This window comes from Gastrolobium bilobum, unplaced genomic scaffold (genome assembly GCF_033153095.1).
Source record: "Gastrolobium bilobum isolate Gb01-03AN ecotype WA unplaced genomic scaffold, APGP_CSIRO_Gbil_v1 utg2059, whole genome shotgun sequence".
NCBI lineage: Eukaryota > Viridiplantae > Streptophyta > Magnoliopsida > Fabales > Fabaceae > Gastrolobium > Gastrolobium bilobum.
In genome coordinates this window covers 310368-327887 of record NW_026897401.1, presented here as the reverse complement: position 1 = coordinate 327887, position 17520 = coordinate 310368, and the positions used below count along the sequence as shown (strand labels likewise).

At 37.7% G+C, this 17520-nt stretch overlaps 1 protein-coding gene across 1 annotated transcript; it reads right to left on the bottom strand.

Moving 5' to 3' along the window:
• Positions 1–4764: 4764 nt before the first annotated feature.
• On the bottom strand, positions 4765–17156 carry LOC133306630 (protein TRANSPARENT TESTA 9-like). The gene is made up of 14 exons (XM_061506949.1): positions 16862–17156; positions 15988–16039; positions 15823–15899; positions 15612–15745; positions 15431–15527; positions 15241–15298; positions 13541–13649; positions 13296–13419; positions 13026–13212; positions 12549–12874; positions 11802–11890; positions 11658–11728; positions 4979–5096; positions 4765–4859 (listed from the first exon to the last, which is right to left on the bottom strand). The coding sequence occupies exons 1-14, from the start codon at positions 16912–16914 to the stop codon at positions 4765–4767; spliced, it is 1590 nt and encodes a 529-aa protein (XP_061362933.1). The 5' UTR covers positions 16915–17156.
• Positions 17157–17520: the final 364 nt, after the last annotated feature.

Genomic DNA, 17520 nt, shown 5'->3' with positions numbered 1-17520 from the left:
GTCTCCCAGATGATGGGATTAGAAAGTGTTCGTGAGAACATTCTAACCAGTACTGCGATTCCCAGCATATCCCAGACCTTTCAGCGTCTTCTGAATCTTCAAGATAAGGTGGCCCCCGCACACGTGCCAGCTACTAACTCTACTGCTCTCTTGTCTGATTCTGCTGCTTTAGTCTCTCGTGGTAATTGGAACAATGGTGGACGCGGTCGTGGTCGTGGCCGCGGACAAGGCGGTCGCGGGCCCATGACATCATATGGCCCAGGCGGGCGCGGACAGACGATGTCGTATGGACAGGGTGGCCGAGGACAAAGGCCTCGGTGTAATTATTGCCAATATCTGGGCCACATTGAAGAACGTTGTTATAGAAAGTACCCTCACTTGAAGCCACCACATATGAACTTTGCTCAAACAGATGTTGTGCCGCCCTCTACCGGATCAGTGACTATTTCCGCTGCAGACTATGAGGCCCTTCTCCAGAAGAGTTCTTCTCAGCCACCTGCTCCAGATACTGGTAATCATGTTGCTTGTTTTTCTCAATCGTCTCTTGGACCCTGGATAATAGACTCAGGTGCTACTGATCATCTTTGTGGTAATAAGGATCTTTTTACTTCCCTTACCTTTTCTAATAATCTTCCCTCTGTTACTCTTGCTGATGGCACCAAGGCTCCTGCTCGTGGCATTGGGCAAGCCAAACCAACTCCCTTCTTGACTTTAACCTCTGTTTATTACATCCCTGGCATTCCTTTTAATTTAATTTCTGTTAGTCAATTGACCCATTCTCTTTCTTGCTCTATCACCTTTTCTAAACAGTCTTTTTCTATGCAGGATCCGGGTACGGGGAAGACGATTGGAGCGGGCGATGAGTCACGAGGTCTCTACTATCTGCATGCACCCTCTGCTCCAGTTGCATGCTCTCTCACAGAGTCTCCTGAGCTTCTCCATAGCCGTCTGGGTCATCCAAGTCTCTCGAAGCTTCAGCATATGGTTCCTTTTTTGTCAGGTCTTAAGTCTTTGAATTGTCAGTCTTGTCAGCAGGGAAAGCATACTCGTTCTTCCTTTGCTAGTAGAGTCAATAAAAGAGCTGCTGCTCCCTTTTCTATTGTTCATTCTGATATTTGGGGTCCGAGTCGGACTATGTCAGTTTTGGGTTTTCAGTATTTTGTAACCTTTATTGATGATTTCTCCCGTTGCACTTGGGTTTATTTAATGAAAAATCGTTCTGAGTTATTTTCAATTTATCAAAAGTTTTGTGCAGAAATAAAAACTCAATTTGGTGCTTCTATTCAAATCTTGCGCAGTGATAATGCAAAAGAGTATGTGTCTCTTGAATTTTCTAAATTTCTGGATACACATGGGACGATACACCAGACTACTTGTCCCCACACTCCACAACAAAATGGAGTCGCTGAACGTAAAAATAGACATCTAGTTGAAACTGCACGTACTCTTCTCATTCATATGAACGTCCCACTTCGTTTTTGGGCAGATGCTATTATCACCTCATGTTTCCTTATCAACCGCATGCCCTCTTCTGTGCTAAATAATGATGTTCCCCACAGTATTTTGTTTTCCGGAGCACCTTCTTATCCTCTGCCTTTACATATTTTTGGCTGTACTTGTTTTGTTCATGATCTTACTCCAGGTAAAGACAAGTTGACATCCAAGGCCTTCAAATGTATTTTCCTTGGGTATACTCGTTTTCAAAAAGGGTATCGTTGCTATTCTCCTGATCTCAAGCGTTATATTGTTTCTGCTGATGTCACTTTCCTTGATCAGCAGTCTTTTCACTCTACTCCGTCTCCAGTGTCACAAGTTGATCAGGTCCTTCCTGTTCCTTTTCTTGACTTGTCTTTACCAGCTGCAGGTGACCTTATTCCAGAGGAGCAACCAGTTACCTCCATACCTGCAGATCGTCCTCTCCTCACATACCAGCGTCGTCAGCCTGCACCTCCTCCGACTTTGCCTCTTGATGACTCATCGCCCTTTCCCGTCGGCTCTTCTCCTCCGGATCCTCCATCAGAGACTCCTCCCATTGCCCTTCGGAAAGGTATTCGATCCACTCGAAATCCTCATCCCCTTTATTCTTTCCTGAGTTATGACAGACTTTCTTCACAACATTTTACTTTTGTTTCTAGTCTCTCTTCTGTTTCCATCCCTAAACCCACAGGTGAAGCACTATCTCATCCAGGGTGGCGCCAGGCGATGCTTGATGAAATGCAGGCACTTCACTCTAATGGCACTTGGGATCTTGTTCGTGCTCCTCCCGGGAAGTCTGTTGTTGGTTGTCGATGGGTGTTCACAGTTAAAGTTGGTCCTGATGGCACTGTTGATCGCCTTAAAGCTCGCTTAGTGGCCAAGGGATACACACAGATCTTTGGTCTTGATTATGGGGATACCTTTTTCTCTTGTTGCTAAGATGGCTTCTGTTCGCTTGTTTCTTGCCCTTGCCGCCATTCATCACTGGCCTCTTCTCCAACTTGATATTAAGAATGCTTTTCTACATGGTGACTTGCAGGAGGAAGTTTATATGGAGCAACCACCAGGTTTTGTTGCTCAGGGGGAGAGTTCTAGAATGATATGTAAACTTCGGAAATCTTTATATGGCCTGAAGCAATCTCCTCGGGCCTGGTTTAGCCGCTTTAGTTCAGTTGTTGAATCCTTTGGCTTAATCAGAAGCAAAGCCGATCATTCTGTCTTTTACCGGCATAGCTCTTCTGGCCAGTGCGTTTATCTCCTGGTCTATGTTGATGACATTATCATTACAGGCAGTGATCAGACCAGGATTGATCAGTTGAAAGAGCATTTATTCAATCAATTTCAGACCAAAGATCTTGGCAGACTTCGATATTTCTTGGGGATCGAAGTTGCACAGTCTAGGCGGGGCATTTCCATCTGTCAGAGGAAGTATGCACTGGATATCCTAGATGAGACTGGCATGTTAGGTTGTAAACCCATTGATACACCTATGGACCCCAATGTTAAGTTATTACCAGGACAGGGGGAGCCACTGCCAGATCCTAGTCGCTACCGCCGACTAGTTGGAAAATTGAATTATCTTACTGTGACAAGGCCAGATATCTCCTTCGCAGTGAGTGTTGCAAGTCAATTTCTTGATTCTCCCTGTGACTCCCATTGGGATGCAGTTATTAGAATTCTCCGATATATTAAAAAGGCGCCAGGAAGAGGTTTATTATATACAAATAAAGGGAGTTCAGAGATATCTAGTTATTCAGATGCTGACTGGGCAGGTTCTCCTTCAGATAGACGATCCACCTCAGGGTATTGTGTTCTTTTCGGAGGAAATTTGATCTCTTGGAAGAGTAAGAAGCAAACTGTGGTCGCCAGATCTAGTGCGGAGGCAGAATATCTGGCAATGGCAAATGCAACCTGTGAGCTCATCTGGCTGAGACAATTGCTGAAGGAACTCCATCTCTGTGAACAAAGGCCTATGAAGCTTATTTGTGACAACCAAGCCGTTTTGCATATATCCTCTAACCCAGTCTTTCATAAGAGGACCAAGCATATAGAAATTGACTGTCATTTTGTAAGAGAAAAGATCCAGTCAAGGGAGATCGAGACAGCATTTGTCAATTCCAATGATCAACTTGCGGATGTATTCACTAAAGCTCTTAGAGGTCCCCGAATAGATCATATTTGTAACAAGCTGGGAGCTTTTGATATATACGCACCAGCTTGAGGGGGAGTGTTAGAAATAATATTATTTTATTATTATTAGAATAGTCTAGAATAGTCTAGATTGTGGGCTTGGCCCATTAGGTCATCCCATTAGGTCCTTTTAGTCTCTATAAATAGAGAGCTTCCTTGTACAGACTTACACACTTGAATATACAATATATTTCAGATTCAATTTTCTATATACTTTTCATATATGATTTATATAAAAATATATATTTTAGTTTTTCTTCAAAAATTTAAAATTAAAAAATAATAATAATAAACCTTTTTCACTAATAAGAATTTGATTTATACTCAAGTAAAGCACCGGGACAATTTTATTTATTTTTTTACAAAAAAGGAAGTTGAAATTGCATTGACAAAAAATTCAAAATTAATTTTGAAATTGGAATATTAAAAGAAAATTTAGGTCTTGATATATTTTTTAAAGTAACAACTTTTTACTTTGAGATTATTTGAAAATAAAGTGCTATACATATCATAAGTTGAGCATATAACTAAAACACATCTGGTTTAGTGGTAGCGCAAGGCAACGTGTTCTACCTCTAAAAGCTCCTCTGTTTGAATCCTAGGTGCAGTTCAACCAGCCAAATTGTGAACCAATTCGGCCAGTTTGTGACCAGTTCATGACAGTTTCCCAAGTCTGACCTAACCGTCTAGAGGACTGGTTCACGGTTAACTCGGTCCAACCAGTCAGTCTGGTTTTCAACATATGGTACACAGAAATATACTGATCAATTTTTAATGACACGTTGGGATATCCTTGAGGGACAAGCAAGCAAGGGCTCCTTCAGTGTAAATAGAGCCATTAATAAGGTCATAACAAGCCATCTACAATTTTCACTAGGTTATAACTAAGTTAATCATGGTCCTAAAAGACAAAATTAATAGCAAAAAAAGTGTTAATATACTTTAGGCAAAATAGATGGTCAGACTCAGAGAGCCTGTTAAGCAAAACATGCTTATTACAATTCCCCTTAAACTCACATCCATGACAGAGACAAAGTTTACCAATTGCTCGAATTATTAATTGAAACCAGAAAGGACAATATAAGAAAATTCCAGCATTTAACCATTATTAAGATGGCTAGTTGCCTGCCTCAGAAAACCAGACATGCAAATATCCTCAATTAGGTCCACTAAGAATAAACCAAGATTGGAAACTGGAAACAATCAGATATTAAATCTAATCAGAGAGCCATAGAACAAAGCTAGTTTTCACGAAGGCAAAAATGAAAATTATAACGTGAAAAAAAAAAAAACACTGAAAAGCAGAGGGAACTGCAAACCTTTATCTTTCCAAAATATACATCAAACTCGCAACCGATGTCATCCCTCATCAAGCTACTTTCAGAAGAAAAAAGTTGCTCTTCACCTGAAGCCTCGCCAACCAAAGCTTGCTGCACAGATATGCAATGCGAATCAAATAATGTATCAACAATAGAGCAAATTCATCAAAAGTGGAAAGAAGTACCATTTCTCTTCACTAGATTATAACTATGAGCTATTTACCCCTCATACTGAAATGAGCCCTATTTCAAGATCAACGGGAAAAATAATTAATAAACCATCCAGCAATAACCTTAAGTAAACCTGTCAAAGTTCCCACTAAATTTATCAATGTTTCTTCCAGCAAGCAAAGAGAATAGAATACCTTCCTATCATTATTATTCAAAACATTCCGTACATCAGGTTTTTGCACATTTTAACTTTATTTCCTCAAACAAAAGTCCCTTGTCAAAACTTAATTCAGACAAATTCTAAATACCAGTGGATAGATTTCTACAATTATTTCTAATTAGCCATTCCCGTCCATCAACAAATATTCCCCTTTTCTTTGTTCTAGCATCAAGACAACTTTCTTCCCTTGCAAACAAAGCCTTGAATGGAGCCTTTCACATCCAAGAATGGCTAACTATGAATAATTGTAGAAATCTAATTCCTCAAAACAAAAGTCCACTTGAAAGGGGAAAATATGGATAAATTATACATACTCATAGAAACATGTACAAGGTTACAATATTTATAGAAAAACTAATGGGTCTAAAAGGGTAAACCCAAATCCTAAACATAATTTGTCTGAATCCTAAACAAATTTGGCTAATAAAGGAAACAAATAATTACATATATTTTTTCAATATTTACAACACTCACCCTCAAGCTGAGAAATGGATGTTTGTCACTCATAGTTTGCTAGTAAGTTCTTAAAATCTATCTATAGGAAGTCCCTTGGTCAAGACATCTACTAGTTGACGAGGTGTAGTAATTAGTTCGCTACCTAGTTTTTCTTTGATGAAGTGACAGTCGATCTCAATATGCTTAGTTCTGTCGTGGTTAACGGGATTGTGAGCTATATCGATGGCTGATTTATTATCAAACAATAGCTTTATAGGTCCTTCACATCTTATTTTAAGATCATCTAGGATAATCTTTGGCCATAATAATTCACAAATGTCTTGCGCCATGCCTCGAAACTCTGCCTCAAAACTTGATCTAGTAACCACATTCTACTTTTACTTCTCCATGTTATCAAGTTCCCACATAGAAACATAGCCTGAGGTTGACCGTTATAGACCCAGCATAATCACTCAATATGTACTTCCAAGGATAGATTTCCCCCTCCAGAATAGTAGTCCTCTGCCTATAGTGGTCTTAAGATACTAGAGAATTATGTCTACTGCATGCATACGTTTCTCTCTTGGGTCATGCATGAATTGACTGACAATGCTAACTGCATAAGCCAGATTAGGTCTAATATGAGCAAGATATATCAATCTTCCCACAAGCCTTTTGTCAACTGGAGGACTCTCCTCTTCATTCCCTAGCTTGTGATTTTGCTCAATTAGGGTAATAGAAGGTTTACACCCAAGCTTTCCCATTTCTTTAAGAAGGTCAAGGATATACTTTCTCTGACAGATAAAGATAGCTACTCGTGAATGGGCAATCTCAATCCCAAGGAAATATCTCAGTTTCCCAAGATATTTGACATCAAATTCACCTGTCAATTTCTCTTGCAGAACACGTTTCTCAACTTATCCTTAGAAGTGTTTAAAGAAGAGTGTATGATCTCCTTGACTCTACTTGTATCTCGATGATACCATAACCTTGGTAAATCTCCCAAACCAAACTCATGAAGATTTCTTTAAGCCATACAGAGCTTTCTTCAATCTGCAAACTTTATTTTCTCCATTTGTGGAGTCAAATCCTGATGGGATCTCCATATAAACTTCCTCTTCTAGCTCGTCATTGAGGAAGACATGTTTCACATCAAATTGATTTAAAACTCAATTATAATGAGCAGCAAGAGACAATAAAGCTCTCACGATGTTCATTTTGGCTACCAGAGAAAATGTTTCCTCATAATCAATGTCATAAGTATGTGTGTAACCCTTAACTACTAATTGTGTCTTATACCTCTCAAGAGTACCATCGGAGATATATTTCAAAGTATAGACCCATCTGCATCCCACTGCATTCTTCCCATTTGGACTGTCAACAATTTCCCACGTTCTATTCTTCTCCAAGGCACTCATCTCATCTTGCATGGCTTGAACCAAATTTTCATCTTTTAATGCTTCATGTACGGATGTTAGGATTGAAATAGAATCGAACGTTGAAATAAAACTTCTATGCTGCACAGAAAGGTTCTGAGAAGAGACATTGTGAGAAATAAGGTGTTGGGTACAGGACCTTTTCCCTTTCCTTAGTGCAATAGGTAAGTCATCTGTGTTTATAATATCAGGTTCGGAAAGAGAAGAAGTAGTGCATTTAGTACTGACCAATGGTTCAGACAATTGCAGTTGTTGATGGGGCAGTGTGGGTTGCTTCTTCCTTTGATATAGTAGTTTTGGTGTCCCAACATTCCGTGTTCAATCGATAAGGGACATCTCACTTGAAGCATCAGATGAACTGCCAACTTTATCAACTAACTCTTCTGGCTTGTTACCAGATTATGAAGCGCCTGGGGAAGTAGACACTGACTTAGGAGGTATGGGCAATGGTAAGGGAGGCTCAGACTCCCAGGATAAAATGGACGAAGCTTCTAAACTATTCTCCCCCTGAAAGTGAGGACGAGGGAAATATGACTCAGATTCATGGAAAGTGACACCCATTAAGACAAAGAACTTACGATTTGGAGGATGATAACATTTATACCCCGGAGCATAACTAAGGAAGATACATTTAAGAGCTCAGAGATTTAATTTATTCCGATGTTGTTTATGAATATGGACGAAGGCAGTACACTCAAAAACCTGATACTGAAGACTCTGCATAATTGGGACAGAGGGAAAAAATGAGGTCATGGAATGAGTAGGACTTACATAGTTAAGAACTTGGGAGAGTAAGCGCTTAATCAGATAGGCTGCAGTTAGCACGGCTTCTCCCCAATAAGCGTTGGGTAAGGATGTTTGAAAAAGTAATGCTTTGATGACTTCAAGTAAATGGCAATTCTTTCGCTCAGCAACTCCATTCTGTTGAGGAGTGTCCACGAATGTAAGTTCATGACCCATTCCTTTCTCTTTAATGAATTGAGAAAGCCGTTGGTTGACATATTCTGTACAATTGAATGATCTCAAACGTTTAATGCCTTTTCCAAATTGTGTCTCAACCATATGATAAAATTGGATGAACAATTGAGGTACCTTTGCCTTGTCTTTCATCAAAAATATTGAAGTTACCCGAGTATAATCATCAATAAAAGAGACAAACAACTTAGCACGAGACATTAGGAACTTTAGCAAGGCCCCAAACATCAAAATGAATAATAGCAAAAGATTCGACTCTTTATTTCACTAGAAAAAAAGGTACACGATGGTGTTTTGAAAATTCACAAACATCACAATAAAAAGACTCAATAGACTGGGACTTAAACAAAGACGGAAACATAAACTTAAGTAAACTAAATAGAGGGTGCCCCATACACTTATGATAAAGCCAAATTAGAGATTCTAAAGTAGACTGGTAACGAGTCATCAATATCTGGTCCTTAGTACCATCTACAGCAAATTCTGGAACAAGGTAGTCCAACCCACCCTGCTCCTTAGCAACCCTAATCGTCTTCCTCATAGTGAGATCCTAAAGAAACACAGTGAGTAGGAAAGAAAATCACAGTACAATTCAAATATTGAGTAAAGTTATGTGTGGAAAGAAGATTGGTAGAGAGTTGGGGAGCATGAAGAGTATTTTTTAAATGCAAGGAGGGTTGAATTCGAATGTTACAAGAACCCGCAACTGATGTGTGAGAGCCATCAGCTACAGCTATAGTATGAGTACCAACAATAGGATGATAAGAAAGAATTAGGTCAGTGCAGCAAGTCATATGATCAGTAGCACCAGAATCCACAATCCATAAAAAGTACTTGTGTTCTTACCAATCATAGCTAGAGAACCAATGTTAGGGGGCTTACTAAGAAAGTCAATGATAGTCCAAAGCCGATCCAATTAATCACGACGAGTAGTAGTAAACTCATCAAACATGTATTTTCGTAAGAAGTTTCCACATCCGATGAGGTTAAATGAGCTTGGCCACGTGGGGTTGACTTACCAAACTTCTCCAGAACCTGTTGTTTCCTATGGAGATGATAACAAACATCTTTTGTGTGACCCGACTTCTTACAATAAGTGCACCAACGTCCTTTGTTGGATCTAAAAGAGGAAGAGAAGCTCTGGTGAGATGGCTTAACCAAGATCATAACAGACTCATCAGAAGGCTTTGAATTAGTATTAGACGAGTCTGAAGAAGTGTGTTTAGATGAGAGCATAACAGATCCATCTGGCAACTTGACATCCATCATAACTGCTTTGCGACTCTCTTCTCTACTGACAATGTGAAACACTTCGGAGAGAGGGTAACTTTTCTTTACTGAGAATCTGAACTCAGATAGGGTTATATTCAGTGTTGAGGCTTGCAAGAAAATCAAAATTCCGATCCCTTTTAATTGATGTTGACACAGCAGTGGCATCATCAGTGCATTTCATCATCAAGCTCTGGTATTGATCCAACTTAGGCCAAAGCTCATTCATAATGCCATAGTATTCTATTACAAAGAGGGAGCCTTGTTTGGTATAAAATATCTTATTCTTCAATTCAATGGCAACATCTTGTTTCATGGAGTACGTCGATCGAAGAACCTCCCAAATCTCAAGGGCGATAGGTAAGAACATACAATACTGACTCCCTTCAAGGGTCATAGAGTTCCACAGCCAGGTCATAATAAGGGAGTCTTCATCATCCCATTCAGCAAACTTGCGGTGTATTTTGGCATGAACAGGGCCCTCAAGATGAGCAACCTTACGTAGTCCTTTGAGAATAGTACAAACAAGCTGAGACCACTATAAATAATTCTTCCTATTGAGTTGATAATTCAAATGTAAAGCACAGAGTTCAATTGGATTGAAAGGAACAATTGGCTGCGTAGCAAACAATGTAGACTGTGGAGTGTTTGTAACGCTCTCAATGTCCGACATAATACTAAATGGGCAAAAAGAAGCTATTGTTCACATAAAACAACACCAAAGAGAGTGGGTAATTACAAACGAAATCCCCGTTGACTCCAAACAGTGATGGGAAGATCAAATCTAAGGAATGGAGGTTCAAGCAACTCAAATATGAAAGAAAAAACGTCAGATATTTGCCAAAAAATCAAATCTTGATGCTCGAGATCACAAACCAACAACTCAAATGATGTTCGATGACCAAAGAGAGGGCAATCTGAAGAGGAGGTGACCATGGTCGACGGCAAGAGGCAGCCGGAAAACATCTCATGCTTCGACAGAAGGTGGCGGGTGGCAGGAAGTCTGGGTGCGTGAGGGAGCATGGGCTCTCTGTTCGAGATGGGTCTTGCGGCATTGGATAGATTGGTTCCTTTTGATTCTGTTGAGGTAGGTGTCTGCTAGAACGGTAGCCGGAAAATCTTTCAGTGGCGGCTAATAGTGGCTGACGAAGGTTGGTTGCTGTGGGGGAGACCGGAATAGGTTTTAGGGCAGATGTATTTGAAGAATAGTTACTAAAAAATGCACTAAAAGCGAAGAACAAACCCGCACATGAGGCAGTGACTGAAGGCAGACGCCTGAACTAGAGGCAAGCTTAGGGTTTAGCGGAAGCAAAGGCTCCCAGATAGAAGCTCCTATGCCAACTTGAAAGGGGAAATATAGATATATTATTCACACTCATAGAAACATATACATTTACAATATTTATAGAAAAACTAATAGGCCTAAAAACATAATCTTTCTTAATCCTAAATAAATTTGGCTAATAAAGGAAACAAATAATTACATATATTTTTTCAATATTTACAAGAAGTCCCTTTGTCAAAACTTAATTCCGAAAATTCTAAATACCAGTGGATAGATTATTCCTAATTAGCCATACCTGTCCATCAACAAATATTCCCCTTTTCTTTGTTCTAGCATAGAGAAAACTTTCTTCCCACACAAAGCCTTGAATGGAGCCTTTTCCAGCACCCTCAATTTCATTTATAGAATATCACATCCAAGAATGGTAGGGATGATAATCTGTGCCATCAAGACTACCAAGAGAAATTGTTGACATCTATTTATTTATTTTTTACTTTATTTACAGATTACAGTAATAGTGGCACTTGGAAGTAACTTCAACAGCATTCACAAAGCAAATGACACTAACGAAAATACTAATCAGGATAAACTCCTAGAGAAAAGAAATAAAAGTGTGTGTGACTTCCCAAGCTCTAATACTCAACTTTCCAGCGTATTTGGCATAAAATGCCACATTTAACATGGCCAGCAAATTTAAAAACAGAGAATAAAGGATAGCATACACAGCAATAACAATATAAATTTGTAAGAGAATCTGTTATAGAACTCTGGATATCAATACCAGAAATCCTACCTGATTTACCATATTGACAAAGGGAGACAAAAGTTAACAGTCAAATGCTTATATATTGAAAAAGATCAAAATGGAATATGCAACATACCAATAAGAGTTTTTTGTGCTGCTTGCGTTGTGGAAGAATTCCAAGCCCATCTAGCATTGATTCATCAAGTTCTAAAGAACAAGATATATTAAGAAAACAGAAATGAGTGAAATGGTAAAGCAAACAGATATTCACTGGCACAACCTTTAGTTTGCAGCAGAGTGGCAAGCACACTCAAAGAACCCAAAACTTGTACATCATCTCCTTTAGTTACGTATGCAAGCAAAACCTCCCTACATCAATCAAAACAGTCATGACCAAAAATAAATAAATAAATAAAAACAAAGGACATGTCCTAGAAACAAAGTTTTAAATCACAAATTAAAGAAGTACCATTGTATCATTATAAGACAAAAAAAATAAACAAATACATATATAAGTTAAGGAGATTCCTTGGAGACCCTTAATATTAAAAGGGTACAGGTACCTTAACATTTAGTGGCTAATATCCAGTAAAGTTTGTAACGAAGTGGGACATGTGACTAATATTGGCCAATATTTACTTTGGGGTACTGATACCATCCAAAAACATAACGGTACAGTAGAAACCTCCTTAAATTAAAGCTCAATGCAAAACAATCAAGTTATCATGAAAAATTATTTTATTGGAACATTTTCATCTCCAAATAGTCAAAAACATCATCAGAATTATGTATGCAAAAATCCAAGAATTAGAATATTACTTTTTCATTTAATAGAATAGAAATTACATATTTTTCACTTGAATAACTGAGTAAAAAGTACAGTCAGGATAGTTTGAGCTGGCATGAAAATTTTAAACTCTTCGGTTCCAAAGACAAGCAGAAATACAAAGAGAACTGTTCTCAATCTAACATAAGAATATTAACAGAAAATAAAATTTAAATTTGTAAGTGAAAAAAGTGGCTTGACCTTAAAGCCAAATTTGAACTGCTACAATTATTTAGTAGGATAACACTTTCTGGATGAAAACCTGCAGAACTAGAAGAGTCTGGCACATTGACCATCAAGCATGCTGAATTGCACTTGGCATGATTATCATTATCTGGTTCTTGGCCTTCAGATGTAAAACCATGATCAGTTATATGGCCATTGACTTTAACCCCGGAACATTTTGTAAAGGCTTCTACAGGATAAGAAAGTGCAGCCACTATTGTATTTGCCAAATCTTTGATTTTGACAATCCTCAAGATGCAACAAAGTAAGTAGAGAGAAGTAACAACACCACTTTGCATATCCTGGATTGACATGCTACTAAATATTAATCAATATGAACAAGCTGTATAATATAAATCAAAACCTGTCCAAGAAAAATCTTTCAAAGATCCTTGAACAGATGCAAAAGTTGATCAAAGTGAACAGAGAAAGCCAAAAAGTGAAGTTTCATACATTAACAGCCACTATCCTTAGGGATGGAAGAAGTATTGGAAAAATCAGAAGCATCAGCATGCTGTCTGTTATTAGCCTCCCAACATCAGGAATTCCAGCAGAGATAACATCACTAAAGTAATACAGGTTATCCTCAATTTCATCTACAGCAGCAATAATTGTAGAGGTGGAATCTGGGCCTGGATTTCTGTCTCAGTAACCATAATTTCTCTCAGGAAATAAGGAAATGAAGCTAACATGCCAAAGAGAAAAGAAATTATGATGTCTTACTTCAGTGTCTCAGAGACCAGTCTATTTAAATCCATACACTGCTTCCTAAAAAAGGAAACCAGGTTTGAGAAGTAATCTGTGTGAGGTGCACTGGCAATGTATCTATTAACACAGTCATCACCAACTGAAAATTGAACAGACAATTATTAGAAAATTAGAAGTTGTCCGCTTCATAACATAACTGAGTTCAGGAAAGAAAGAAAAGAGAATAGAAAAAGGCCCCACAATAAACAGAAAAATCTCACCATGATAAACATTTAGGGTCACAGCACGAACAGCAGTGCGAATCATGTTCTCCTCGTGAAAGGCAAAGCGTATCGCCTCAACATACAGTGGAAATGAAACTACTTCATCCTAAATGTATAGGAAAGTACAGTCAGAACTTTGGAACATCTCGAAATTAAAAAAGACAGAAACAAAGGCAGAGTTATCTGATATCTCCTTCCCAGCCAAAACATTATTTCAAAAAAAATAATAATAATTAATAACTATATTTCGAAGATGGGTAAAAACAGATGGTCAATTATGAGTATATCAATAAAATTAATAATCTCCCAAATGACTAAACTACTAGGGAAAGGCACATAATGGTTTTATTATATCTCTAACATAGCCCTATATGCAATAACCTTTTTTGTGTTTTGAAGCGTAGAATATGCAGAGGCTCATTTTACCTTGTAACCTTATGCTGAAACTTTAATATTAGAAGAAAGGGGGCGGCAAGGATCTAAGGATCTAACTCTAGACTACTTGTTCATAGAAGCTTTGATAACATGCCACAAACAAACTCTCCCAAATGCTTAAACTATTGGGAAAGGCACATAATGCTTTTATTATATCTCTAATGAGATTGAAGGAGTACATGACAGCAATTTAGTTCTCCTGCACTGCTTCTGGAAAGAAATAATTTTTTTATTTCTGTACTTAAAAAGAGTTTCTGGCAAAAAAATTTGTTTGATAAAACAATTTATTTTTATACCCAAAGAGAGAGAGTCTGTATTTAATAAATTGTATGCATTTAATGCTAATAACACATTCTACAATGTCTGTATTTAATAAATAGTGTGCCATGGAACAAAAAAGCAAAAAAAATAAAAATAAAAAGAGTTGTTTCTTATTTCTGCCAATTTGTGTTCCCAAGCAATCAGTTTATTCTCTGGAACAAAAAAATAAACTGATTTTACCAAACACTAATTTTAATCCTTTTTGTTCCCCTGACTAAAAATAAGGAAAAAAAAATGCTTCTGAGAACATTTTCATGCACACCCTGAACTGTTATAGCTTATAGGACTAACAATTGTCCAACAGGCTTCTGGCTCAAAGCCATCCACCGGAAACATTAGCCTTGTTAGAGATATATATAATCATTAATGTAGCCTCATCCACCAGCTTAAGCTTTTGGGTTGAATTAGTTCTTTACATGGTATCAGAGCCTCGTGTCCCGGGTTCGATCCTCACCGCCCCCCACTTTCTCTTGTGAAATTTCTTAGCACAGGTAGGTGGACCTGTGCATTATCCACCCTTTATGCCTAATGGGCTCTCGTGTGAGAGGGTGTGTTTAAGATATATAAAATCATTAATGTAGCCTCACCCACCAGCTTAAGCTTTTGGGTTGAATTGGTTCTTTACAAGCCTCAATTGCAGAAAATCAAACAGTGTTTCATTGTATTTATTTATACAATAATTTTTTCTCCTTTCTTTTCTTTTTTTGATACCATAAATTTCAATAAAAAATTAGCCCAAGGTACAATAAATCCCATATTACTTATCCACCCTTTATAGCCAAGACAGTTCAGCTAGAAAATCAAACCAAAACTTAGTCTCCTTTCCTTTACCATTGTAAAGCTGTAAACATGAGGGTAACTAACCAATAGTTACAAGCCTCTCTTGAGCTGATAATCTGAACCATCATGAGAAAAAGAAGAGTAGAGAGCAGAAAACTTACATTGCAAGTCTTCACAAGCAGAGAAATTGTATTCTTGTTCAACTTTCCGCTTATTGCTCTTCAATGACCAGATGACATTTAACAAAAGAACTAGTTAGCAAAGTCAAAAAATTAATACAACCTCAGAAGACAGATTTTAGGAAATGTAATCATCAATCACCATTCACCAGAAGGATACATTAAAACGAACCTTAAAAAGGATATGTAGTATGACAATAGCTCTTCGTTGCGAAAGTCAAATGAATAAGTAATAAGGTAGTTCATATGTTCATTACTAAACATATAGTCTGCAAAAATTACAACAAAGAAGATTAGCAAGCCCATCAACAATGTTAAATCTAGCCGAGAAGGGCATTTGACAATCAACTTACATATAGCATGTTCACTTTTAAGGTTCTGAATCATAATGCTCACGGTTTGTAGCAACTGAAGCGGAACACTAACAGTCCTGCTAAGTTTTAGAATACGTACAAACTCTCCCACAACTTGCTTTTCCATGAAGAATCTGCCACAAGCCAGGATATGTAAATTGCCAGCATTCAAACAATTATGCCAAGGAGCATAAGCACAAGGGAATCTCACTCAAAAAAGCTTGCGTCATGTTGGTCGCCATATGTAATCAGCTCCGCAATTGATCTCAGTGCCTCAATAACAAAATCCTTCCACACATAACACAATTGAGAAAATTGGGGAAACCATGAAAATCAAGTCAAAGAAAGTTCTAAGCTAAGTTGGAGTTATTATTACCTTATTAACCTCGTTAACTATTTGAACTTTTGTCAGTTGATCAGATAAGTACCTAAGCACAATAAGGCAGCAGGAAAATACTTAAATGAATAAACAAAATAAATAATCAGTAAAGTTTACGCAATTATTTGCTATATTATCATCAAGTATATATCTACGAAATGAATTTCGGGTCAACCTCCAAGAAATCAACACCTGAGAGCAGGACTATTTTCCTCTGTCCCCCAATAAAAGGCTGACAACTAAGATTAAGAAATACTGCTAAATAATAGAGAGATAACTGCCAACTAAGAGAGAGGACTACTCTCTGTCTTGTGGTTAGCAGTATTTGACAGTACAAGGAATTTCTGGGAACAAAGAAAATTACGGTTCTAAAAGATGCCTATGGAACACACAGCTTCATGCATTCTGATCATTGAAAATAAAAGCAGTAAATAAAGTATCAAGTTACCATAGCCAAAGCATCCCATATATTTTTTGTTTGAAAATGGTATAGCTTTTTCTTCCGAGTCCCTCTCTCTCTCTCTCTCTCTCTCTCTCTCTCTCTCTCTCTCTCTCTCTCTAGTGTTAAGCACTAAATCAAACAAATTCTACCTTGCAAGTATTATAATCCAAATCAACAAGGAAAATAGTCTAGTAAGTTAGGAAGAACAGATAGTTTCCAAGCTGAAACTTTTCACTTCAATTCAACCACAAACAAAATTTACAGGCTATATATAGGTAAGGTCTTCAGCTTTCAGGCACAGAAATAGGGACGTAATTCAATCATTGATTCTGTTAAAGAGAAAATGCAGATTTATTTTCATCTTTTTTTTAATTATGTGCCACTGATGAGAATCGAGAACAAACAATTCACCCAATTCTGAATGCAAACCTGAGCTGATCCAATGAAAAACGATCTCTGGATCTCAAGAAGGAGAACCACATGATTGTGAGAATCAAAGCGTCAAATAGAGCTCACTGAAATTCATCCCGAATCGAATTTGAAACTGCTCGATCCTTCCGAGCAGCTTCGGAGGAAGAGAGAGAGAGAGAGAAAGTAGGGTTTTCGGAAGACCGTGATGTGAGAGTGTTAACAAAACAACCACGAACACTTAGCCTTCGATTAACGAGGCAGGTTGAACTTGAAGAAGACCCAACCGTATCAGAAGAATTTCAAGAAAACTTGAAAAGTGATGCAGTTTCCTCTATTTAACATTCATAAATCGTAACTATATGGAACTCGCCACTTGCCATATGGTCCCCAACGGAAACCAGGATCTGGCTTCGACCCGATACATCATTAAGTGGATCGGGTTTCAAGTAAAACTTTTCTCTTGGCCCATTACATTTTTAAATTTGGCTCGTTTGATTTGCAAATCATTATCTTTTCTTGGGTAAGATTTAGTTTTCAGACCCGAAGAAGAAACAAAAATTATCATATTAAAAAGTATTTATTATTTTAGATGATATAATTTTATGTTATTTTAAATGAAATGACTATTTTTAATATATATTTATTGCTTTTTTTTTCTCTATTCTTCATAATATTTT